This window comes from Narcine bancroftii, chromosome 9, assembly GCF_036971445.1.
Source record: "Narcine bancroftii isolate sNarBan1 chromosome 9, sNarBan1.hap1, whole genome shotgun sequence".
Lineage (NCBI taxonomy): Eukaryota > Metazoa > Chordata > Chondrichthyes > Torpediniformes > Narcinidae > Narcine > Narcine bancroftii.
This window is the reverse complement of record NC_091477.1, coordinates 1,575,359-1,600,625: the sequence shown is the minus strand read 5'-3', so window position 1 is coordinate 1,600,625 and position 25,267 is coordinate 1,575,359. Positions and strand designations below refer to the sequence as shown.

The window sequence follows — 25,267 nt, the reverse complement described above, 5'->3', positions numbered from 1 at the left end:
GCATTCAGAGAAGTACAATCTTCTCAGGCACAGTCAGAATGGCTTTGGGAGCGGAAGGTCATGTCACTCAAGCCCAATTGAGTTTTTTGAGGAAATAACAAAAGGAATTGGTGAAAGTAGGCTGTCGATGTAGTGTATATGGATTTTAGCAAGGCATTTGACAAGGTCATCCAAGAGAGACTCATCCAGAAAGTCATGGGATCCATAGAAACTTGTTGGAATGGATTCAGAATTGGCTTGTCTGTGGAAAGCAGAGATTAGTAGTGGACCGAGAGTATTCTGTCCAGACATCAGCGACTAGTGGAATTCCACAAGGATCAGTCCCAGGGTCCCTGCCTTTTGTCATATAAATGACCAGGATGAAATCGAGAGGTGGATCAGTAAGTTTGCTGATGAGGCATTGTGGATAGTGTAGAAGGCTGTTGTAGGTTACAACAGCATATAAACAGAATCCAAAGTTGGGCTGAAAAGTGGCAAATGGAGTCCAATCCTGGTAAGTGTAAGATGATGTAAATTGGTATGTCAAACTTGAAGGCAGAGTACATGGTTAATGGTCAAATACTTAACCGTGTGGAAGAACAGCAGTAACTTGGGGTCCTCATCCAATGTTTGACTTCAGTCAGCTTTAATGCCTTAAAAATAACCACCAGTTCCTCTTTTCTCCTGCTCTGCAAATGATGGTTGTGACAAAAATGTATCAACATCTGTTGCTGCTGTTTTCCATATACAGGCTTTAAATTAGCTTGAAAAAAACAATTAAATAATAAATCACAAAAACTCCAATTTTCAATCTGAAAGGACGAGTCCCCAAAAATGTTACAAACCCACAGGACTCAAAAAACCAGCACCAATAGATATTCACCAAGACAAATGGTTAAACAAAAGTTGCATTTAATTATCTTTAAACATGAAAATAGAATCAAACTTTAACTTAACTCTATTCTTAACTAACCCAAAATTAAGCCCCTTCTAATTCTAAGCATGCGTGTATGTAATGTGTGTGTAAATTCAAGAAAAGTTCTTTGGTTCACAGTTCAATCTCACTTCTCCCTCTTCCAAGTTCTCTGGTTGCAGGCAATCACCATACTGTGCACAGAATTTAACATGTATAAAGTTCACCAGACTTGGTGCTTGAAAGGTAAATGTTTACTGCTCAGGAAGGTTCTTGTAGGGTTTACAGAGAGAGATATTTGTTGCTCCAGGATTTCCACAACTGAGGTACCACCACTTGTCACCTCAGGGTCTCGCTGATGAAACTTCCCCCATCAGGGTCTTCTAGATGGTAACCACTTTCTTCAAGCTACCACAGAGTTCCATTCCTTCCTCTATTTCAAGAGAAGGAACATCAGACAGATAGCACTTCCAGCCATCTACTGCTCTGGAATTTGCTTTCATCAGTTGCAAACAGTTTTCCCTGGATTGCACTTTTCAGTTACTTGTCAGTGTCCGACACACTGACTGACTGAGCTGTTAACTCAACTCTCTCTCTCTCTTCCAACTGCCACTCCAAAGAGAGCATGTGACTCATGTCTTGCAAAACCCCCACCTTCCTGAGCAAAACAAGAGGAGTTCTTTTTTCTGCTCCCCTCTGTTGTTAGATAAAAATCCAGGAGGTGACCTTTCTATGAGCACTTCACAAAAAGGGTACTGATAGACACCATGACTCCAGCAAAACAATGGTCAACCATTTTATGACATCGGTTCAATTAACACCTACTTGTGAAAGGTGCTTATATTCTCCAGAGATCTTGCAATGTGAATTCTTCATCTTTCAAATAAGATCGGATTTAAAATGTGTGTATGTATGTGATCTACTCTAAATCTTATAAATTCTCCCCAAATATTAATATTGTTACAGGAGTCTGATGGTGGAGGGATAGCAGCTGTTCCTGAACCTGATGGTGCAAGTCTTGTGGAACCAATACCTCTTTTCTGATGGCAGCAGTGAGAACAGAGCTTGTGCTGGGTGGTGTGGATCCTTGCTGATTGCTGCTGCTCTCCAGTGGCAAGGTTCCCTGTAGATGTTCTCATTGGTGGGGAGGGGTTTGCCTGTGATGTCCTGGGTTGTGTCCACTACTTTTACAAGGCTTTCCTCTCAGGGGTATTGGTGTCCTCATACCAGACTGTGATGCAGCTGGACACGACACATTCCACCATACATCTGTAGAAATTTGCCGTGGTTTCCGATGTCATACCAAACCTCTGCAAACTCCTGAGGTGGTAAGTCCTGTGAGATAGTGCCTTTGAAGAACTTACATTTGCTCACCCACTCCACCTTTAATCCCTTCCCCAATGATCACTGGATCGTACACCCCTAGTAATTGCCGTGATATAATTGCATGAGACCTTGTTGTGCCAAGCAGCGGCTAACAACCTCTGGACCTCCAGTTGCCTGCATCTTCAATCCTCCAACCTGGTCCCACAATGACTAATAAATGTGGCTTTCTACTTTGTAACAACAAGGCCCAACACAAGCTTGACAAACAACACATTATCTTGTGTCTGTGAATGCTGCAAACTTTAACCTCAATGAATTCTATAACTTCAGTGTGATTTGGTTTCTGACTGCATCTGTGATATTGGTTCAGCTGGTTCTTCTTCGGGAGTGGAGGATGTGCCCAGTCTGCCACGGACATCTTCCTATTTTGCATTTTGCATGCATACACATTTTTCTACATACTTTCCTTACTGTTCTTATTCTAATTGCCTCATGCCACCAGGATCAGGAATAGTTTCTACCCCTCAACCATCAAACTCCTGAACACCAGACTCAGAAACTCATTTAAAGATTCTTTGTACATTATTACTGAACATTTACTTTTTCTGTAATTGCACAGTTTGTTTACATTTCTCTTTTATACACATCTTTCTTCTCGAGTACAGTTTATAGTTATCGACAAGTATAAATTGTGCCTGGTCCACAAAAAAAGAAATTTCATGGTTGTATGTGATGTCATGTATGTAGTCTTGACAATCTTCTTCAGCATGATGCTGAACCAAGCCATGAAAGACCCCAACAATGAAGACGCTGTTTACATCCGGTACCGCACGGATGGCAGTCTCTTCAATCTGAGGCGCCTGCAAGCTCACACCAAGACACAAGAGAAACTTGTCCGTGAACTACTCTTTGCAGATGATGCCGCTTTAGTTGCCCATTCAGAGCCAGCTCTTCAGCGCTTGACGTCCTGCTTTGCGGAAACTGCCAAAATGTTTGGCCTGGAAGTCAGCCTGAAGAAAACTGAGGTCCTCCATCAGCCAGCTCCCCACCATGACTACCAGCCCCCCCACATCTCCATCGGGCACACAAAACTCAAAACGGTCAACCAGTTTACCTATCTCGGCTGCACCATTTCATCAGATGCAAGGATCGACAATGAGATAGACAACAGACTCGCCAAGGCAAATAGCGCCTTTGGAAGACTACACAAAAGAGTCTGGAAAAACAACCAACTGAAAAACCTCACAAAGATAAGCGTATACAGAGCCGTTGTCATACCCACACTCCTGTTCGGCTCCGAATCATGGGTCCTCTACCGGCACCACCTACGGCTCCTAGAACGCTTCCACCAGCGTTGTCTCCGCTCCATCCTCAACATCCATTGGAGCGCTCACACCCCTAACGTCGAGGTACTCGAGATGGCAGAGGTCGACAGCATCGAGTCCACGCTGCTGAAGATCCAGCTGCGCTGGATGGGTCACGTCTCCAGAATGGAGGACCATCGCCTTCCCAAGATCGTATTATATGGCGAGCTCTCCACTGGCCACCGTGACAGAGGTGCACCAAAGAAAAGGTACAAGGACTGCCTAAAGAAATCTCTTGGTGCCTGCCACATTGACCACCGCCAGTGGGCTGATAACGCCTCAAACCGTGCATCTTGGCGCCTCACAGTTTGGCGAGCAGCAGCCTCCTTTGAAGAAGACCGCAGAGCCCACCTCACTGACAAAAGGCAAAGGAGGAAAAACCCAACACCCAACCCCAACCAACCAATTTTCCCTTGCAACCGCTGCAATCGTGTCTGCCTGTCCCGCATCGGACTGGTCAGCCACAAACGAGCCTGCAGCTGACGTGGACTTTTTACCCCCTCCATAAATCTTCGTCCGCGAAGCCAAGCCAAAGAAGAAGTCTTGACAATAAAGTTGAAATCTAATTGCTGCCATTCACATTTTACTATATCAGACATTCCTCTTCCGTCCCCACCCCACACCCACCCTGCAGCTTAATAAGATGGCTTTCTCTCCTTCCCAGTTCTGACAAAAGGCCCTTTCAAGCAAGGAAAATGCCCGACTGTAAAGGCAGAGGTTCTCTAGGTTACATCTAGAGACTAAATGCACCATGGCTGGCTCCGAGGCACTGAATCCAACCCTTCTCGGGGAAGGATAATCAGCAGAGCACGGTGTTCTGCCGCCTTGCTTGAATGTACAGCCGCTGCACGTATCTGGTTAGGGGCGGACTGATGACACCATCAGCCTGAAGTCCCAGTTAATGAAAAAAAAAATCGAAGGCTGTGTAGTTAACCAGGAATCATGGCTTTTATTAGTAGAAACTCAGTAATACAATAATGAATGATAATGGGTGAGTACACAGTTATAACCAAGGGAGTGTCTTTAGTGGTAAAGATAATACATGTCCAATGTCAGTTGAGCAGACTAAGCACAGCGAAAGAATGACAGGATGACACAGATTCATCACAGTCTCCCCCTGCAGAAGTTGGGTTAATATTAAGAGAACAATTTCTAGGGTAACAATGAAGCGAGCAAGCAATTCTACTGTAAGCATAACATAAAATGGTCAAATAAATGGCATTGAGAATTTACTGACATAGCCAAAACAAGGCTAGCAACTATTAGCGCAATCAGAATAAAACGAGGTTTATGAATATTGGAGCCTCTTGAACATGAGAAGACCTCCTTATCAGAGCAGATGGCTTTGCAGGAGTGACGACCTTGGAAACTGGCGATGCTGATACAGTTCCCTGGTCTGTAGTGTAAGACGGCAGGTCTTCTGGACCTGCTCCAGAATCACCAGAGTGAGGCTGTGGGGCCTCAGCATGGCCATCTGAATGCTCACTAGGGGTCGCACGTCCAACCTCTCAAGATCATTCTAAGTGGGGGCGTGCTGAGGGGGTGAACCAGGCGGGGCTAGATCTCTTAGGGGTACTGTGTCCGTGCTCCTGTCTGGAAATTTAACATGGACATAATTGGGATTAGTGTGCAGTAGCTGAACTGGCTGGACTAGAGGGTCCTTTTTGCACATCTGAGCATGGCTCTTCAGCAGCACGGTTCCAGGTTCAGATAGACAGGCTGGCCAGACCATCACAGTCCCTGATTTCCTAGGAAAAGTAAACATACGTTGATGAGATGTTTGATTTGTTGCTGTACATAACAAGGACTGAATAGAATATAGCTCCTCAGGCAGCACCTCCTGCCACCGAGTAACGGGGTAACCATGTGTCTTTAATGAGAGGTTAACAGTCTTCCAGACTGTGGCATTAGCCCTCTTGACCTGCCCATTGCCCTAGGGGTTGTAGCTTGTGGTGCAGCTGGTGGCAATCGCCTTGCGTAACAGAGCCTAGCACAGCTCTGCGCTCATAACCCAGCTCCCTACTCACTCCTCTCCCTCCAGGACCCCCTCAAGGCCATAGTTTGGCCTTTGGGGCCACTGTCTACAGCACAAAATGTCGCAGAGCAATTGCTCTGCCGCATATTTATGAGGGGTGGCACCACGGCACCAGTCGCCCTGCCTCCATTAGATCCAGAGGGCACTACAAAGTGCCGCTCAACATGAATGCAACACTGGAGCAGCCCTTGCTCTATGGTAGGTAAGTTTTAAGTTTTCCCTCGGTGCTTGTAGCCAGGCTCCAGGAAGAGGCCTGGCATGAAAAGGCCTAAAGTCTCTCCAATTGGAACACGAATCTTTTCTCTTCCCACAGATGTGGCCTGATCCCAGTATTTCCAGCTTTCTGTTTTTATATGATATAGCCAGAAAAAAGGTTCAAGGGGCTAAAGAGTCTGCTGTCGCAACTTTCACTTCAAAAGAGAGGGCACAAAAATGTTGAATGTTCCTCCTGACAGAGGATGTTAATGCCAGACCAACTTATTTAATGAAGAGTGGAATTTGGTCAAACACTGCCTCTAAAATATCACAAATTAAGTTATAGTCATTATCTCACTACTATTTGAGAATAATAGTTGTGTATAAATTGACTGTCTTGCTCCAGATACAACACTTGAAAATTAATTAGGTGTAAAGAGTTTTGGGATGTCCCAGGGTTGTAAGAATCATAACATAAACTCAAGTATTTTCACTCCTTTATTCAAACAGCTATTAAAACAGAAGTCAGCCTCAAGGCACTTTCTCAAACCCAAACCCAAGTTGTCACTTCTGATAATTGCAGGCTTGCACACAGCTGTAAGATGCAAAAAAAACATTAAAAATTGCTGCTGAACTTGTCCAATGTTATGGTGCAAACATACTATTTAGACAAAAAAAAGGAAAGCCATAAAGATGTCCCTCATCAATACCAGGAATAGGCAAGCCTCCACATTACAGGGAGGTTGTACTTTTGAAAAATTAACTATATCCTGATTTTCCCTTAAATTTGCGCATGTGTCTAAAAAGCATGAATTTATTTTTATTCTACAGAAATTCCAAGAGAGCAAAATGTTATCAAATTTTTTGATGGTAATTTATAAATTCTTTAAGGATGCATTTCCTTTATCAGAACGGCCATAACAAGGGGTCCTCCCGTATTTAAAACATGGGATAACCTCTGCTGAATGCAACTCGTTAAGAATGCTTTGTACAAGTGGACCTGCACCAAGACATTGTGAATCAAACTCTCAGCACTAAAGAAGCTATCAGGTCAACAATGCAAGTTTGAATGACTTGGGAATGGAAGATGGGGAGGTGGGGTGACATTTCCATTAAAACAATTAAAATCAGAATGTATCTTTGTTGAACTGGAATATTGTGCACAGAAAAAGAATGATTGGAATCAAGCAATGCAAAAGTTAACACAAATTTCAACAAATATTGGTTCACAATATTATTCCTCATCAACATCAACAGAACCAGAAATATCAATAAAAGAACTACGTAAGAAATTGAAGGAATATGGAGAAATATCAGGGGACAAGATCAACGCAAATAAGTGAAGCGATGCCAATGAATAATATGGATTATACAGAATTTAAAAAAGAATCACCATTTAAATGGCAAACACAAGCAATCCGATACTTAGGTATTAGATTAGATAATAATTTAAGCCACCAATACAAATTAAATTATCAGCCATTAATGAAGAAATTACAGGAAGACTTAGAACATTGGAAAGGATTACCACTAACGTTGAAAGGGAGGGTAAATTGCATTAAAATTAATGTCTTCCCAAGGATACAATACTTATTTCAATCGTTACCAATTCCCTTAACAGAGAAATTCTTCAATGAACTAAAGAGAATAATAAGGAAATTCTTATGGAAAGGTGGGAAACCGAGAATAGCGTTAGAGCAAGAGAAGGAAAATGATGAAATAAGCTATAAACCCAAACAAAAGTGGGAAAAAGATTTAAACAAAGATAAAAAAAATGAAATATGGGAAAAGTTATGCTCTGGAACTATGAAGAATATAATAAACCAAGGTTACGCATGATACAGTATAATTGGTTACACAGGTTATATATCACGCCCCAAAAGTTAAAATAAATGGGATCCAACAACATCAGATAGATGTTTTCGCTGTAAGAAGGAAACGAGAACAACAGTACATGCAATTTGGGCATGTGAGAAAGTGAAAAAGTTTTTGAAAGATCTGAATCAGGTCTTAAATAAAATCACAAAAAATAACATACCAAAAAATCCAGAGATCTTTCTTCTAAGTAATACAAGAAGAATTAGGCCTCAAACTGGATGAAGCGCCAAAAAGATTTATTACGATAACCTTAGCTGTAGCAAAAAAATGTATAATGTCAACTTGGAAATCAGAAGAGAGCCTGAGAGTACAGCAATGGTACATGGAAATGAATAAATGTATTCCATTAGAAAAAATAACATAATTTAAAAAATAAAGTCACATTGTTTGAACAAATTTGGGAGCCGTACATGGAACATAACAGAGAGGGCTTACTGCAGACCTCCACCCCCTAAAATGAGAAGACGACAAAACGACCTGATCCAGTGTGTAACAGTAGATGACATAATTTTCTTGTTTATTTTTCATTGTGTGATGACATTGTTTAATGGTTTTATTGTATTGTATATGTTGAACGTTTAATGGGTTTGGAGGGGGGTGGATGGAGGGAGAAAAGGGAGGGGGGAAAAAGGGGAGAAAATGCCACTGTGTATATTCAAGAGGGAAGGAAATGTTTGTATGTATTTTGATTGATATGGTTCACAGTGTGAAAAATAAAAAAAATTAAAAACCAGTTAAAAAAATCAGCATAAAGAGACGCTGCTCAATTTCAGCATTTGCCTTGAGCATGTGCTTAACTTGAAGTTATCAATTCCAAATTTTGACTAATATCCATACTTGTAAAGCACAATCTTTGCCACAGAATACTTTGAGAAGATTGATGGGATTGAGGAGAGTTGGCATAGATTTAAAGAATTCTCAAACATGATTATCCTATAATAATGGGACTTATAGAATAGTTGAGGAGCAAGCAATTGTCGGTGTGATGTATCCACAATAAGAATGAGATGAAACATCCCTGCTCAGGGCAGCAAACCTTTATAATTTTATACCTCAAAGAATTGTGGAAGCTGAATCACTTCCTTCCTGATTAAAGCAGTGAGAAGAGGGCATGATCTGGATGGTGGAGGTCCTTGAGGATAGAGGTTTCAGAAACAAAGATCAACACTCTTGTGAATATTAAAGGAATTAAGTGATCAGAGGATGGTATTGTGGAATATCAGCCATGATCCTGATTAGTGGCAGGTTTAGGCTCATTTCTTATGCCCTTGGGTAAATTCACACACTTCAACCAATTGCTGTATCTGCAATAACAGCTTGGCTCAAGCCTCTTCTGTATCAGAAGTGCAGCTCTAAAAGAAAAAGATTGGTCTCACATTGGAGCCCATTGCAGTTGTCTGGAGACCAAATCGTCCATTTTGAGTGGAAAATTGATGTTAATTGAGTTTATTATTAATTTCAGATAAAAGTTATCGACTTGCATCATCAGCACTCCAAGGTGAACAATTTTGATAAAACACTTCAACACCAAATATCAACGTTAAATACTTCTCTTGCCACAGTTGAGGGGCAGGGAGTTTGAGGAGATTTGGTAAGTCACTAAAGACTCTTTAGTGACATATCAAATTTCTACAGGTATACTGCAGAAAACCTCTATCCTCAAGGACCCCCACCATCCAGGTCATGCCCTCTTCTCACTGCTATAATCAGGAAGGAAGTTCAGGAGCCTGTACATGTTTACACTATATACAATTTTTTTTTGCACTATCAATTAATGGTAATACTGTTGTGCCCACAGGAAAAAGGAATCTCAGGGTTGTATGTACTCTGACAATAAATCTAAATCTACTTGTTTGTGGAATCTATGTGTTTGTTTTGAGACGAACACCCAATGGTACAAAAACAGCCTCATCCTCTCTACCATCAGATTTCAGAATGGACAATGAACCCCAGACACGGCCTCACTTTCTCTTCTTCTGCACTTTTTAAAAAAAATGTAATTTATAGCAATATTCATACCAGTAATACTGTCCCAAAATACCAAATTTCATGACACATTCATGACAAATTCTGATTCTAACCAGAGTGTTCAGGATTTCTTGGTTTTGTAATATGTTCTAGCCTTTTCTTGAAACATTTGTTTTATGCCAGAAAGATTGGGTTCGATGCAAATCAAGTAAAGAAACTTTTTCAACCAGTGCATTACATCAGATACTTCCTCGGCATTTATGTGGGCCTCATCTCCTGATGGCAGGGAACCAACTCTCTACAGCTTTTCAAAGTGAAGGAAAACAGCACTGGACTCTTCTTCCCCCTTTTCCCCACCACCCCCCAACCAAGCCAAATCCACAGCAGATGCCAGTCTGGAAATGGACACCAAGTGTAGCATCATATTTAGAATTTGGACACAGAAAGGCAGTAGAGATGAAATTCTGTGAATGTATGGTATGCAGACATTTGGCAAGCTTTCAGTGAGAAAGAACATTGCTTTACATGGAAGAAGAATAAATAGTGCAGGATTAATGACAGCTAGCAAGCTGGATTTTTTTTAAATGGAAAATTAAAATACCCAATGCTAAAATAGAAATAAAAGTGGAAAAAATGGGTGAAAGAGTTGAGGCTACAGGCAACCTTCAAAGCTGTCTGTCAGCTCCATTGCTGTACAATCTTTACTTCCAGAGACACATTGATCTCTCCATCACTTTCACTTTTCACGACCTTTTGAAACTTCAAGCTTTTTTTTAAGCCAGTTCTGCAAAACGGCCACTGGTATAAATTATTACTGCATGCTCAATCTGCCATCCTACCCACCGAACTGTCATGAAGGCTGCTTATTTTCAACATCTTATTCACACATTTGGGAGCAGGGAGGGGGGTGGGAAGTGAGGGTTAAAAAGGTTAAAGAGGAAGAAAACCAGAGGCCAATAATTAACAACATGTCATCACAAGTTTGGAATGCTTTCTTCCAAGAAAACTTCTGCCAACTCCTCAATGTCAAATGATTTGCATATGGGACTACCAGCAGTGCTATAATTTGCAGATGACAACACAAGAGGCGAAGTAATGGATGCTCAAAACAATTGTAAATGGATAGCGATAAGATAATGAAAAGGCCAAGATTCAAATTCAACATAATATTTAAAGTGATATATTTTGCTAAAAAGTGCTAACCACTAGACTAATTGTGCTGCCCTTTGTATGTGTTTTTTTTCTGGTTGTGTGTCTGCATGTTTTGCACCGAGGACCAGAGAACGTTGTTTCGTTGGGTTAAATTTATCTAATCAGTACTGATTGGAGAATGCAGAAGTCCAGAAGCAAGAGCCACAGCATCAAGAAAAAGAACAAATTTATGGACATAAATGAATTCACAACAATCTTCAGAATTCTTAACACAGGATTGATGTATGATCAGTCAGCAATCATCATTAATCCAGACAGCAATATAATTTTGGGAACCAGAGGGGGAAAAAAGGGGAGGCTTGGGGAGAAAAAAAAGAGGATCATCACAAGCTCAAGGGGATGCAACACTATTTCTTTGGAAGAAGCACTTTAACGAATACCTTTAGCTGCTTCCAATGGAAAAGAGCAAGAGTGAATGTCATCTAAAATTAAAGGGATGGATAGAGGCTACTTCCAGTGGTGGTCCATCTGTACTAGGGGAAAGGAACAAGCAACACAAATACAGAAGACTAAAGGTAGAGAAGAGTGGAAAGAAGAGCAGAGGTGTTTTTGTGTTAATTGAAGTATAAAGCTGTGGCATATTACTGATGTTGGCCATTGAAGCAAAAATTATGTCTACATTTAATAATACTTAACTGAAGAGAAATTACGACTAGGAAGGGCAAAGAGTTTTATATTTGTAGTCCAAATGAACAGTTACTCTGCAAATATACTGATGCACTGAGTTGGCACAAGATTTCTTCAAAGGGTGGTTGGGATGTGGAATAAGCTTCCAGCAGAGGTGGTTGAAGCAAGGACGTTATTTACATTTAAGGAAAGACTGGATAATTACATGGAGGGGAGAGGATTGGAGGGGTATGGACCAGGTGCTGGTCAGTGGGACAAGGAGGGTGGGGATTTGTTCCGGCATGGACTAGTAGGGCCAAACTGGCCTGTTCTGTGCTGTATAAGGTTATATGGTTATATTATGGTCAAATGACATTATATCGCCAGTGACCCATGTTCCAATCAGCCACTGTAAACTGTTTGTACTTTCTCCCAAGTTTCAAAGACATGCAGAGTAATTTGGGTGTATTTGGGTGACATGGAAGTATAGACCAGAGGGAATGTTAACAAACCTAATGAACTGATTGTGGACTTCAGGAGGGGAAAAAAAGTCAGAACACGAAATAGACCTCATCTGTTCTGGGGCCTCCATTTCGATGCAATCATCAAGAAGGTTCAGCTATACTTTGCGAGGAATTTGGGGAGATTTGGTAAGTCACCAAAGATTCTTGCAACTACAGGTGTTCTGTGAAGAGCATTCTGACTGGTTGCATCACTGTCTGGTATGAAGGTGTCAATACACAGACAGGAAAAGACCATCGAGGGTTGTGAACTTGGTCAGCATCAGTCTTCACTCCATCGAGGACATCTACAAGATACGACATCTTAAGAAAGCAACCTCTATCCTCAAGGACCCTCATCACTCAAACCATGCCCTCTTCTCACTGCTACCATCAGGAAGGAGGTACAGGAGCCTGAAGATGGACACCCTGTGGCACAAAAACAGCTTCTTCCCCTTGGCCATTTGATTTCCCAATGGACAATGAACCACAGTCACTACATCACTTTCTCTTATTTTTGTACAAATTTTTAAAATAAAATTTAGAACAATATTTGCACTGATGCTTCTGCAAAACAACAAATTTTGTGACATGTTCATGACAATAAATTCTGATATACATATATCCTATCAATATCTGTGGAAAGAAAAACAGGTCACTGCCCTTTCATCAGATCATAGTGTTAAAGTTTTAATGTAATCATTCACAGGATATTGATACAGTTGGCTAATCCAGTGTTAGCTGCTGATCTGAATGGAGTGCCTTACAACCATACCAGAAAGCATTTAAGGGTAAAGGCAGCAGATAGCCTTCCTGAAGAAAAATTAGTGAACCAGTAAGCATTATAAAATCATTCAATAGTTTGATAGTCATGGCTACATAAAGTAGATTTTTATTCCAGATTTTCTTGGTATTTGAATTTAACTTCCTTAGCTGCTGTCATTCCTTCAGAAAAATTGCTCGGGCCTCTGTATAATCATCCAGTAATTCAATCACTATACTATACATGAAGGAAGCTGGAAGAAGAAGGGAGGGCAGCAGCTATAATGTTTCTTGCTTGCTGGTTTTTAAAAATCAGCAGATTGTGTAAATGCAACTGTGCTTACAGAGAGCTCCCGGTACAGCGTGAAGTCATAGAGACCCATTGACTCAATTGAAGACTGCCTAAAGGCTGCCAGGAACCAACCTCTTCAAAACATCCAAAAAAAAAGTACATCCTGGCTCTAAGCCCTCTACAGAATAATGGCTGGAGCATCATCGGCCGATGATGCTTAAGCCAGGCTTGTGTCTCTGTGCTAAGGACACAGACTGATGTTCTTGTACCAACCCAGGATTTCCATACAGGACTGAGAATGACAAGGCTCCTCACACCATTTGCCTTACAAAGATAAACTCACACAATTTACATCAATTCAAATGCCAATTTCCCAATTCTCAAGGCAGGTGGTGAATTTTAAAATTGTAATGTCAGACACCACAATGGATTACTCCTTTTCTAAACTACGCCGTTTGAATAAAAGTGGTTAATCTCTGAATTCTCTAGATCAGAGATTTGTAGAGGCTGGATCAGTCAAAGTATTTAAAAATAGAGGTGAATAATTTTTTGAACCAGGAAGTTGAGTGCTTTAGAGATCTGGAGTTGATCATCCATGCTGAAGGCTTTCTGATCATGTCAGAAACTTGGACCTGGACCTTGGGGTGCCAATGAATCAAACAAGTTCTCCTAAATCCGAATCAAATCTGGGTTGCACACAAAAAGCACACAGATATTTAAGATTCTACAGAACAGCAGTGATGTACAAGGATGAATAAATCAGGTCTTTTTTACCACTCAAAAAAGATTCAAGGGGTGACCCAATAGAGGTTTTTGATCGGGTGGATGCAGGGACTATGTTTACACATATAGAGAAGAAATGTGACCAAGTCTTCAAGGAAACGCAGTCACCAAGATGTAGAACATATAAAACTCAGCACAGTACAGGCCCTTTGGTCCTCGCTGTTGTGCCAACACACATTCCTTAAAAATAGTACTAAACCCTCCAAACCTTGTAACCTTCGATTTTTAAAAATAGTACTAAACCCTCCAAACCTTGTAACCTTCGATTTTTCTTGCATCCATGTGCCTGTCTAAGAATCTGTTAAATGCCCCTAATGTTTCAGTCTCCACCACCATCCCTTGCAAGGCATTCCATGCACCCTCAATTCTGCATAAAAACTTACCCCTGTAACTCCCCTAAGCTTCCCTCTCTTCACCTTGTACACATGTCATCTTGTATTTGCTATTCTTGCCTTAGGAAACAGGCGCTGGCTGTCCACCGTATCTATGCCTCTCATAATCTTGTCGACCTCTGTCAAGTCTCCTCTCATCCTTCTATGCTCCAAAGAGAAAAGTCCCAGCTCTGCTAACCTTGTCTCACAAGACATTTTCCAATCCAGGCCACATCCTGGTAAATCTCCTCTAAACCCTCTTCCATACCTTCCACATCCTTCCTATAACGAGGTGACCAGAACTGAACACAATACTCTAAGTGTGATCTCAGCAGAGATTTGTAGTTGCAACATGACTCTCTACTCTTTTTTTTATATTTTATTTAAAAAATTTTAAAACCACAATTACATTACAATTAATAATGGATTAATAATGGATATATATCTCTTCTTTGGCTTGGCTTCGCGGACGAAGATTTATGGAGGGGGTAAAAGTCCACGTCAGCTGCAGGCTCGATTGTGGCTGACAAGTCCAATGCGGGACACGGTTGCAGCGGTTGCAGGGGAAAATTAGTTGGTTGGGGTTGGGTGTTGGGTTTTTCCTCCTTTGTCTTTTGTCAGTGAGGTGGGCTCTGCGGTCTTCTTCAAAGGAGGTTGCTGCCCGCCGAACTGTGAGGCGCCAAGATGCACGGTTTGAGGCAATATCAGCCCATTGGCGGTGGTCAATGTGGCAGGCACCAAGAGATTTCTTTAGGCAGTCCTTGTACCTCTTCTTTGGTGCACCTCTGTCACGGTGGCCAGTGGAGAGCTCGCCATATAACACGATCTTGGGAAGGCGATGGTCCTCCATTCTGGAGACGTGACCCACCCAGCGCAGCTGGATCTTCAGCAGCGTGGACTCGATGCTGTCGGCCTCTGCCATCTCGAGTACTTCGATGTTAGGGATGAAGTCGCTCCAATGAATTTTGAGGATGGAGCGGAGACAACGCTGGTGGAAGCGTTCTAGGAGCCGTAGGTGATGCCGGTAGAGGACCCATGATTCGGAGCCGAACAGGAGTGTGGGTATGACAACGGCTCTGTATACGCTAATCTTTGTGAGGTTTTTCAGTTGGTTGTTTTTCCAGACTCTTTTGTGTAGTCTTCCAAAGGCGCTATTTGCCTTGGAGAGTCTGTTGTCTATCTCGTTGTCGATCCTTGCATCTGATGAAATGGTGCATATAAAGAAATATACGTGGTATATGAACTTAATCCCTCCCTCCCACCTCTCTACTCTTGAACTCAATTCCCCCATTAATGAAGCCCAGCATCTCAAAGGCCTTCTAAATTATCCTATCAACCTGTGCAGCAACCTTTAGGGATGCATGGATTTGGACCTAAAGGTTCAACCGTTCATTCGCATTCTTAAGTAATTAACCCTGTAGTGAAAACACAAAATGCTGGAGGAACTCAACAGGTCAAACAGTATCCTTTATGTAGCAAAGGCAGAGATACATAACTGACATTTCAGGCCTGAGCCCTTTTTCAGCATTTTGTGTTTTTACTTCAACCACGGTGTCCACAGAATCCTGTGTTTTACTTTTGACCAATAACCCTATACGCAGCCTTCTGGTTTGTCCTTCCAAAATGCACCTCACTCTCATCTGGATTGAACTCCATCTTCTACTTCTCTGCCAATATCCAATGGAGAACTCAGAAGAAACTTTTAAAATTGAAGCAGGGCAAGCACGGAAATACCTTCCACAAAGAGTGTTTGAAGCAAATAGCCTGGGGTAATTGAGGGGCTGAGGGGCAAACATGAGGAGAAGAAAGAGTTGGCTGAATGCATGAAAAATGATGAAAGTTGGCCATTTCTACTTCAGGAAATATAACAATAAACTAAGTTTACAATAAATGTTTTCCCCCATTTCTGTTCCTTGAATGGAGTTGATGCAATGCTTTACAAACTCACTCTGCTCTGGAGCTTTACTGTGTGACCAAATATTTTAAACATACAAAACCTGAAGCAAAAGATTATTGTGAAAACTAACAATAAACATGTCAGTGTTTGTTTGAAGCGGATACAAATGTCCAGATTACATAATTTACAAACTACACATTGTTAGCTCCAGCCTGCCTTGAGCACTTTAAACTTGGATGGGCACCATGGAATTATAATAAATGTGTACAGTAAACTCCCACAAAATACCAATGTGATAATGATCACTTGTTCTTCTGATATTGTTCATTGCAGGATATTACCTGAACACACTTATTCACCTCTTCAGAATACTATTATAGGATCTTTTAAGTCTGTGAGAAATTTGGTCACGATTTGTTCCAGCACTTGCACTGCTCTCTAACATATTGAATTCGCAGGCTCAAACACAAACGCTGGCAAATTTCTACAGATGTTTTGGTGGAAAGTGCGCTGACTGGCTGCATCTCAGTCTGATATGGGAACACCTGAGAAGAAAACCCTGCAAAAGGTAGTGGACACAGACCAGGTCATCCCAGACAAAACCCTCCCCACTATCGAGAACATCTGCAGGGAACACTGCCATTAGAGAACAGCAACAACCATCAAGGATCCACACCTCCCAGAACACTCTCTATTCTTGCTGCTGCCAATAGGAAAGAAATATCGGGGCCACAAGACTCGCACCCCCAGGTTCAGGAACAGTAGCTCCCCCTCCACCATCAGACTCCTCAACGACAAACTCAATCAGGGACTCATTTCAGGACTCGGACTTTTGCACTTTAATGATTTTTTTTCTCTCTGTGCAGTTTGTTTACATTTTGTTATTTGTTTATGTGTACAATGAGTGAATTTTTTTTGCACTGCCAATTAGTGGCAATTCTGCCTCACCCACAGGAAAAAAAGAATCTCAGGGTTGTATGTGTTGTCATGTACATATTCTGACAATAAATCTCACAACCCTGAGGTGGCATTTGACCTCAGTCAATAGCTGATTTTAACCCATTAACTATCAAAATCAAAATCAACACAAGCCTTCATGAAAAAACAGATTTGAATTTCCAGCGATTAAACAGATATGTTGAAAACAGATCAGGCTGACAGCTTTCAAGGTGGGGTGATGGGAGGTCAAGGAATGCTAGACACATTTTTGTTAAAATAAAAAACACACAAATGCTGGAGAAACTCATCAGGTCAAACAGTGCCTTTATATAGCAAAGGTAAAAAGACATCACCAATGTTTCAAATCCTCAAGTCTGTCCTCCATTTAAATATCTGCCCAGGCCTCAACTCCTCTTCCTTGCCAGTTCCATCTGTCCCTCATTCAAAAATGTACTAGTGAATAAATACAACAACCTTGCCTCGACAGCCATCCAGGGGAGAGAATTTCAATGTCTTCAGAAGCTCTTACACAGAATCTTCATTTCTCCCTGCTGTTAAGTGACAGCACTGTTTGCCTATATTAATGCAAGAGTTGTCCAATACATTAACCACAGGCTCCATGCCCAACTGAGAAAAGACATATAGCTAATAATACTTTTTTCCATCAAGTAGTAATTGTCAAAGGAGTCTCCTTGGGTTTATTCATAAATGACATTCGACAACAGTAACAGTCTCAATATCATACCCCAATGAAAGTTATATTCTCAACCATCTCTACTCTCTTCCAGTAACATTGATTGAGCCCCTTTGAAATGAATCGTTGTGCATGTACCAAGAATAGAGGGAAAAACTGTTTATTCAGGCAAGTCAATTGCCACTACTGCTGGCAGAGCAAGAATAAAAACATATTTTACAAATATATAATAATGAAAGATTATTAATCTGAAATATGAACATGGTTTCCCCCTTCCATTGATGCTGCCTGACTTGTTGAGTTTTTCCAACATTATTATTTCAAGACAACCTTTTGGTTGCTTGAGATGCAATGAAACATATTTACCCTGATGCTCCAATTATTGAGCAATAAAGGTTGGAACAGTATAAATGTATGAGCAGATTATTTTCTGAATGGGGAGAAAAATCCCAGATGCCAAAGGACCTGGGAGTCCTTGTGCCTTAGCCTGAAGGTAAACTTCCATGTTGAGTTGGTGGTGAAGACAAATGAAATGCTCGCATTCATTTCAAGAGGAATAGAATAAAAGAGCAGGGATGTGATGTTGAGGTGCCCCCCAGTGAGACCTCACTTGCAGTAATGAGACCATTTTTGGGCTCCTCATTTAAGAAAGGATGTGCTAACGATGGAGAGGGCTCAGAGGAGGTTGACAAGGATGATTCTAGGAATGGAAGGGCTATCATATATACAGCATTTGATAGATCTTGCCCTGTACTCATTGGAATTTAGGAGAATGAGGGTGGATCTCATTGAAACATTTCAAAAGTTGAAAGGTGTGGAGAGAGTAGATGTGGCAAAGTTGTTTCCCATGGTAGGGGAGTCACGGACAAGAGTGCACAACTTCAGGAATGAAGGGTGCCCATTTAAAACAGAGATGCAGAGGAATTTCTTTAGTCAGAGTGGTGAACCTCTGGAATTTGCTACCATGGGCAGCTGTGGAGGCCACATTACTGGCAGAGATTGATAAGTATCTAAATAATCAGGATATTAAAGGTTATGGAGAGAAGGCAGGGGAGTGGAGATGAGTGGGAAAATGGGTCAGCTCATGATTAAATGGTGGAGGAAGATTCTATGGGTTGAATAACCCATTTCTGCTCCTATGTCTTATGGTCTTGTATGCATTCACAATTCCTTATTCTAACTGCATATTAACATATCCACCCTATCAAAACCCTTTTCCACAAATTCAACTCCTTTACAATCAAATCTTCTAAAGGAATTCAACCAATAAAATACATTAATTTATGAACATTTTAAAATAGAATATACAAAAAAAATTCACAAGTCAAAGGAGCAGAAGCAAGCCTTTAGGCCCATCAAGTCTGTTCTGTGACTCTACACAAAGCTGAATTATGCTCACACCTAGTTCCAATTTTCAACCTTTTCCCAAATCCCTTGATACCCTTACCAATGAGGTACTTATCAATTTCCTGTTTAAATACTCCCAGTGATCTGGCCTCCACTGCTTTGTGCGGCAGTGAGTTCCACAGAGCCACAATCCTCTAACTAAAGAAGTTCTTCCTCCTTTCTGTTCTAATTGGACAACTTCTAATTTTAAGACTGTGACCCCTTGTCCTCGATTCACCCATCAAGGGAAACATCTGCATTCACTCTATCAAAACATTTCAATATTCAAAATGTCTCCATGAGATCCCCTCTCATTCTCCTATACTCCAACAAACACAACCCAAGAGCTGTCAAAGGCTCCCCATACACCAGCCAGCCCCTTGCATTCTGGGAATCATCCTAGTAAATTTCCTCTGCACCCTCTCCAGCAACATCACATATTTTCTAAGATAGGGGGTCCAAAACTGTACACAGTACTCTAGATGGGGTCTCAGCAGTGCCCCATAGGGTCTCATTAACACCTCTCTACTTTTATACACTATACCTCCTAAAATGAATGCTCGCATAGCTTTCACCTTTTTCACTGCCAATCCCACCTGAGCATTAACTTTTAGATTACTCTGCCCAAGGACGCCCAGGTCTCTTTGCACCTCCGAGGATTGAATCCCCCCCCCCCAATCCAAATAGTACTCTACTTGTTTATATCCACTGCCAAAATGTAGAACGAACACTTCTCAACATTGAACTTCATCTGCCATATTTTTTCCCCCAATCTGTCTATATCCTTCTGCAACAGTTCCCGCTCTGCCACCTATCTTAGTATCAACCGCAAATTGGCCACAAAACCATTCATTCCACAATCAAAATTGTTAATATAAATTGTAAACAACAGCGGCCCCAAGATCAACCCCTGTGGAACACCGCTTGTTACAGGTTGCCAAACTGAACGGGATCCCTTAATTTCAATCCTTTGCTTTCTGCCTATCAGCCAATTTTCTATTCAGTCTAATAGCATCCCTGCAATTCCATGGACCTTCATCTTATTTATCAGCCTAACATGTGGCACCTTATCAAAAGCCTTTTGAAAATCTAAATATATGTGACACAATGTACATCTCATCAATTCATTGTTGTTTGCCAAACATGTTTTGTATTCCATTCTCATTTCTAGCCATATGTCAGATTCCAAATGTAAATCTTCCTATACTGTTGGCATACAGTGATGACGAGCTGTAGGAATAATTACCAAGGGCTTTTACCTTCCTCCTTTCCCTACATGTCATGGAACAAAAATGCTAATCCAATATTAAAATACTGCAGATGCTGAAAAATCTGAAATTAAAACAGAAAATATCAGGAATACTCAGCAGGTGAAAAGTTAAATTCAATCAGACTAAAAAGAAAGGGAGGGGGATCTGTGATTGGGTGTCAGACATACCATCTGTCCTTTCCCACCCACCTTTTTTTATTTTTCCCTACATGTTTAAAAACTAATTTCTAACTTCTCCACGTTAAGACAAATGTCACCTTTCTCCCCAGATGAAGCCCATCTGAAGGATTTCTCTCTACCATGTTCTGCTGTTAGCTTGTGATGTAGAAATGTCAAGAGGATACAAGGTAGGAGAATACCAGAGCTCACACTAACTTGAAATGTATGGAGAAATGGGTTCATACTTTGGGTAAATTTCTGTACCTTCATCAATTTACAAAGTAAACTTGCAGAAATAATCAGGAAGGCATTCTGTCAATTGTTGATACACAGCTGCCTCATGTTCTGCCAAATGCAGACAGGAGAGAAAAAAACTCTCAATAACTTGTTGAGCTGAAATGCAGAAAACACTGGTAACAACACAGGTCAGGCAGTGTACGCGAGAAGAGTTAAATGATGGAGGTTAAGGGCCTCCTTTCTTTCCCACAGATGCTGTCCGACCTGCTGAGTGATTCTAGTGCTTTTTTTTCTGTTATTGCATTTGTTAATTTAGTAACATTAATTACACGTCAGCATCAAATGTAATCATGAAACAAGGCTCTCTGTCAACACGAATCCCCATTGCACTAGTACAGGTTGCCAAGTTCAGTTTAATTAATGCAAAACATTTGGATTAAAACTACTTTCTTTGCAAATGCACCAAGTTTAAAAACAATTTGCTGGAGAAACTTTGTGGAAAACAGCATCCTTTTTTGGGGAAGAGGAAGGTTGACATTCCAGGCCCAGAACTTGCATCAAATGAAAAGATTGTGGGTATTGACTGCTAGTGAAGACACAACTTAAGTGATAATTCAGCTGAGACATTAATGCCATTTCCCCACACAACCTGACCACTTGGACTCTTCCCAGCATCATCTATTTGTAACCACTCAACCCTTCTTGGCTACAAAACAGAAAAACCATGCAAAAGCACAACTCGAGATGGGAATTTCCCACACCCAGGGATCTGAAAAGAGGAAGGACCCTGCAGACAAGAGTCCTGCAAATCATGAAGAGGCATTACTCCTTCCTGCATGGCTCGTCAAAAGCAAGCAGTTCAGCAACAAGGTTTACAGTTAGACAAAGAGAACATTTTCCAAGCAGCAGATGGAGCATTGTATAAAAATTGCAAACCTCTCTTCCCAAGGAAGGAAATTGGGTCGACAAGGGTCAAGAAACAGAATTATTGACCACATCAGTTACAGAGAATAAATTGCTAAAATTCTACAGTGCAATATTCACATTTTTGTTCCATGTCAATGCCCAAGAAGTTTAACATTAAAATCCTGACTACCAAACAACCCTTCAGCCACAGGCCATGGAGGGAAACACATTGCTGGGGTGGCAGGGTGGGGGTGGAGAGAGACCTGGAGTTGAGAATGCATCGACTGCCGGGGGGGGGGGAGAGGCAAAGATGGTCACTGGGACCAATTGCCTGGACGTTCGACACACTGGCAGCTTCCAATAAAGGGGCAGCAGTGGGATCGGGGGTGAGCGAAGTGTTAGCCTATAGAGACTGAGGAGCAGAGATACTGTGCTCCCCTGGGGTCCGACCACCCAGTCAACTGGCGTCAGCTGAGCTGTGCACAGGCTTGGAACAGCCTAGGAGTCATCGGTAGTTTGATATAAAATCCCGCAACCGCAGGGTCTGCACTCAAAATAGCGGCACCTCTGATCCGCAGCAGCCATGAGGGGTTGCAGAGCCCAGGGGAACAGAGGACGGTGAGACCACCCCGTGTGAGGGGAAGCAGAGGAAACGATTCATGGGACGGTGACCAGGGTGGCGGACCGGTGAGGGGGCTCTGAGGCTGAAAGACCCACACTGCTGGCAACTCGAGGCGAGCGACCTCCGGAAACTGGGGGCTGCTGGAGACTGGCTCAAAACTGGCTAAAGGAGCATCAGAACCAGGATACAAGGGGGGTGCCTGATCGTGTTGGAGGTTCGGATCGGATCTGGAGCTCGGGTTGCCAATGGTTTGCTCTAGACTCTGTGTGGCTGTGGAGACTCGCTGGGGCAAATCCATGAGCACTCAGCTTCTCTGACTGCAAGAGATGAGGGGTGGGGTGGGGGGGAGAGAGAGAGAGAGGAGGGGTGGGGGGGAGAGAGAGAGGAGGGGTGGGGGGGGAGAGAGAGAGAGGAGGGGTGGGGGGGGAGAGAGAGAGAGGAGGGGTGGGGGGGAGAGAGAGAGAGGAGGGGTGGGGGGAGAGAGAGAGAGGAGGGGTGGGAGAGAGAGAGAGGAGGGGTGGGGGAGAGAGAGAGAGAGGAGGGGTGGGGGGGAGAGAGAGAGAGAGAGAGGAGGAGTGGGGGGAGAGAGAGAGAGGAGGGGTGGGGGGGAGAGAGAGAGAGAGGAGGGGTGGGGGGGAGAGAGAGAGAGAGGAGGGGTGGGGGGGAGAGAGAGAGAGAGGAGGGGTGGGGGGGAGAGAGAGAGAGAGGAGGGGTGGGGGGGAGAGAGAGAGAGAGAGGAGGGGTGGGGGGGAGAGAGAGAGAGAGGAGGGGTGGGGGGAGAGAGAGAGGAGGGGTGGGGGGAGAGAGAGAGGAGGGGTGGGGGGGAGAGAGAGAGGAGGGGTGGGGGGAGAGAGAGAGGAGGGGTGGGGGGGAGAGAGAGAGAGGAGGGGTGGGGGGAGAGAGAGAGAGGAGGGGTGGGGGGGAGAGAGAGAGAGGAGGGGTGGGGGGGAGAGAGAGAGAGGAGGGGTGGGGGGGAGAGAGAGAGAGGAGGGGTGGGGGGGAGAGAGAGGGGTGGGGGGAGAGAGAGAGGGGTGGGGGGGAGAGAGAGAGGAGGGGTGGGGGTAGAGAGAGAGGAGGGTGGGGGAGAGAGAGAGAGGGGTGGGGAGAGAGAGAGAGGAGGGGTGGGGAGAGAGAGAGAGGAGGGGTGGGGAGAGAGAGAGAGGAGGGGTGGGGGGGAGAGAGAGAGGAGGGGTGGGGGGGAGAGAGAGAGAGGAGGGGTGGGGGGGAGAGAGAGGAGGGGTGGGGGGAGAGAGAGAGAGAGGAGGGGTGGGGGGAGAGAGAGAGAGGAGGGGGGGGGAGAAGAGAGAGGAGGGGTGGGGGGTGAGAGAGAGAGAGAGGAGGGGTGGGGGGTGAGAGAGAGAGAGGAGGGGTGGGGGGTGAGAGAGAGAGAGGAGGGTGGGGGGTGAGAGAGAGGAGGGGTGGGGGGAGAGAGAGAGGAGGGTGGGGGGAGAGAGAGAGGAGGGGTGGGGGGAGAGAGAGAGGAGGGGTGGGGGGAGAGAGAGAGAGAGAGAGGAGGGGTGGGGGGAGAGAGAGAGAGAGAGGAGGGGTGGGGGGAGAGAGAGAGAGAGAGAGAGGAGGGGTGGGGGTGAGAGAGAGAGAGAGGGGGTGGGGGAGAGAGAGAGGAGGGGTGGGGAGGAGAGAGGAGGGGTGGGGGAGAGAGTGAGAGAGAGGGGGTGGGGGAGAGAGTGAGAGGAGGGGTGGGGGAGAGAGTGAGAGAGGGGAGGTGGGGGGGAGAGAGAGAGAGGGGAGGGTGGGGGGGGGGAGAGAGAGAGAGAGAGGGGTGGTGGGGGGATGAGAGAGAGAGTGGAGGGGTGGGGGGTGAGAGAGAGAGAGGAGGGGTGGGGGTGAGAGAGAGAGAGGAGGGGTGGGGAGAGAGAGAGGGGGTGGTGGGGGGTGAGAGAGAGGGGAGGGTGGGGGGGTGAGAGAGAGAGGAGGGGTGGGGGGTGAGAGAGGAGGGGTGGGGGGGGAGAGAGAGAGGAGGGGTGGGGGAGAGAGAGGAGGGGTGGGGGGAGAGAGAGAGAGAGGAGGGGTGGGGGGAGAGAGAGAGAGGGGAGGGTGGGGGGGAGAGAGAGAGAGGGGAGGGTGGGGGGGAGAGAGAGAGAGGGGGAGGGTGGGGGGAGAGAGAGAGAGGGTTGAGGGTGGGGGAGAGAGAGAGAGAGGGGAGGGTGGGGGGGAGAGAGAGAGGGGGGGTGGGGGGGATGAGAGAGAGGGGAGGGTGGGGGGGAGAGAGAGAGAGAGGAGGGGTGGGGGGGAGAGAGAGAGAGAGAGAGGGGGGTGGGGGGTGAGAGAGGAGGAGGGTGGGGGAGAGGAGTGGGGAGGTGGGGAGAGAGAGAGAGGGAGGGTGGGGGGGAGGAGAGAGAGAGAGAGGAGGTGGTGGGGGGGAGTGAGGTGGTGTGGGGGGAGAGAGAGAGAGTGGAGGGGTGGGGGGGAGAGAGAGAGGAGGGGTGGGGGGGTGTGAGAGAGAGGGAGGGTGGGGAGAGAGAGAGAGAGGAGGGTGGGGGGAGAGAGAGAGAGGGGAGGGTGGGGGGGAGAGAGAGAGAGACCCCCCCGGGCCCACCTTTATCCCCCCCTCACAGGGGCTCACCTTTCTGAGCGGAGAACGCCGCGTACCAGGACACGGAGACCACGCTGCACAGGACCACAGCCGTCAGGATCGTCCCATTTCGGAGCCTCATTTCACCGCGCGGACATGATTCAGCTGATGTCTCCAGTTCCACACTGTGTGACCGGGACCGCGCCAACCGCTCCGCCTCGCGCGCACTACATCCTTACGCGGACGCCGACTGACGCATGCCGGCGGCGGCCCACCTTCCCCAAGGCGCATGCGTCGCCCGCTCGCGCTGCGGACAGATATCGGCCCTCAGATGGATGGGCGTGTGGTCGGTCCGTGCTCCGTTCGGGGCTGGAGGTAAAGGAAGAGATTAAAATAAAGCGAGATTGAAGTCAGATTGTGAGGGTGGATGAAACTTTGTA

At 44.4% G+C, this 25,267-nt stretch overlaps 2 protein-coding genes across 3 annotated transcripts in view; one reads left to right on the top strand and one right to left on the bottom strand.

Annotated features, from left to right (window-relative positions):
* mgat4b (alpha-1,3-mannosyl-glycoprotein 4-beta-N-acetylglucosaminyltransferase B) overlaps positions 1-25,185 on the bottom strand; it is a 166,950-nt gene extending 141,765 nt beyond the window's left edge. The window contains exon 1 of one of the 2 annotated variants that reach the window (XM_069897971.1): positions 24,879-25,185. In XM_069897971.1, coding sequence (XP_069754072.1) covers positions 24,879-24,969 — 91 coding nt within the window. In that variant the 5' untranslated portion in view covers positions 24,970-25,185. The remainder of the gene's footprint in view (positions 1-24,878) is intronic. The other variant, XM_069897969.1, reaches the window with a different exon arrangement.
* Positions 25,117-25,267, top strand: part of sqstm1 (sequestosome 1) — an 83,950-nt gene continuing 83,799 nt past the window's right edge. Inside the window, exon 1 of the mRNA XM_069897974.1 lies at positions 25,117-25,202. Within this exon, the coding sequence (XP_069754075.1) occupies positions 25,163-25,202 (40 nt within the window). The 5' untranslated portion in view covers positions 25,117-25,162. The remainder of the gene's footprint in view (positions 25,203-25,267) is intronic.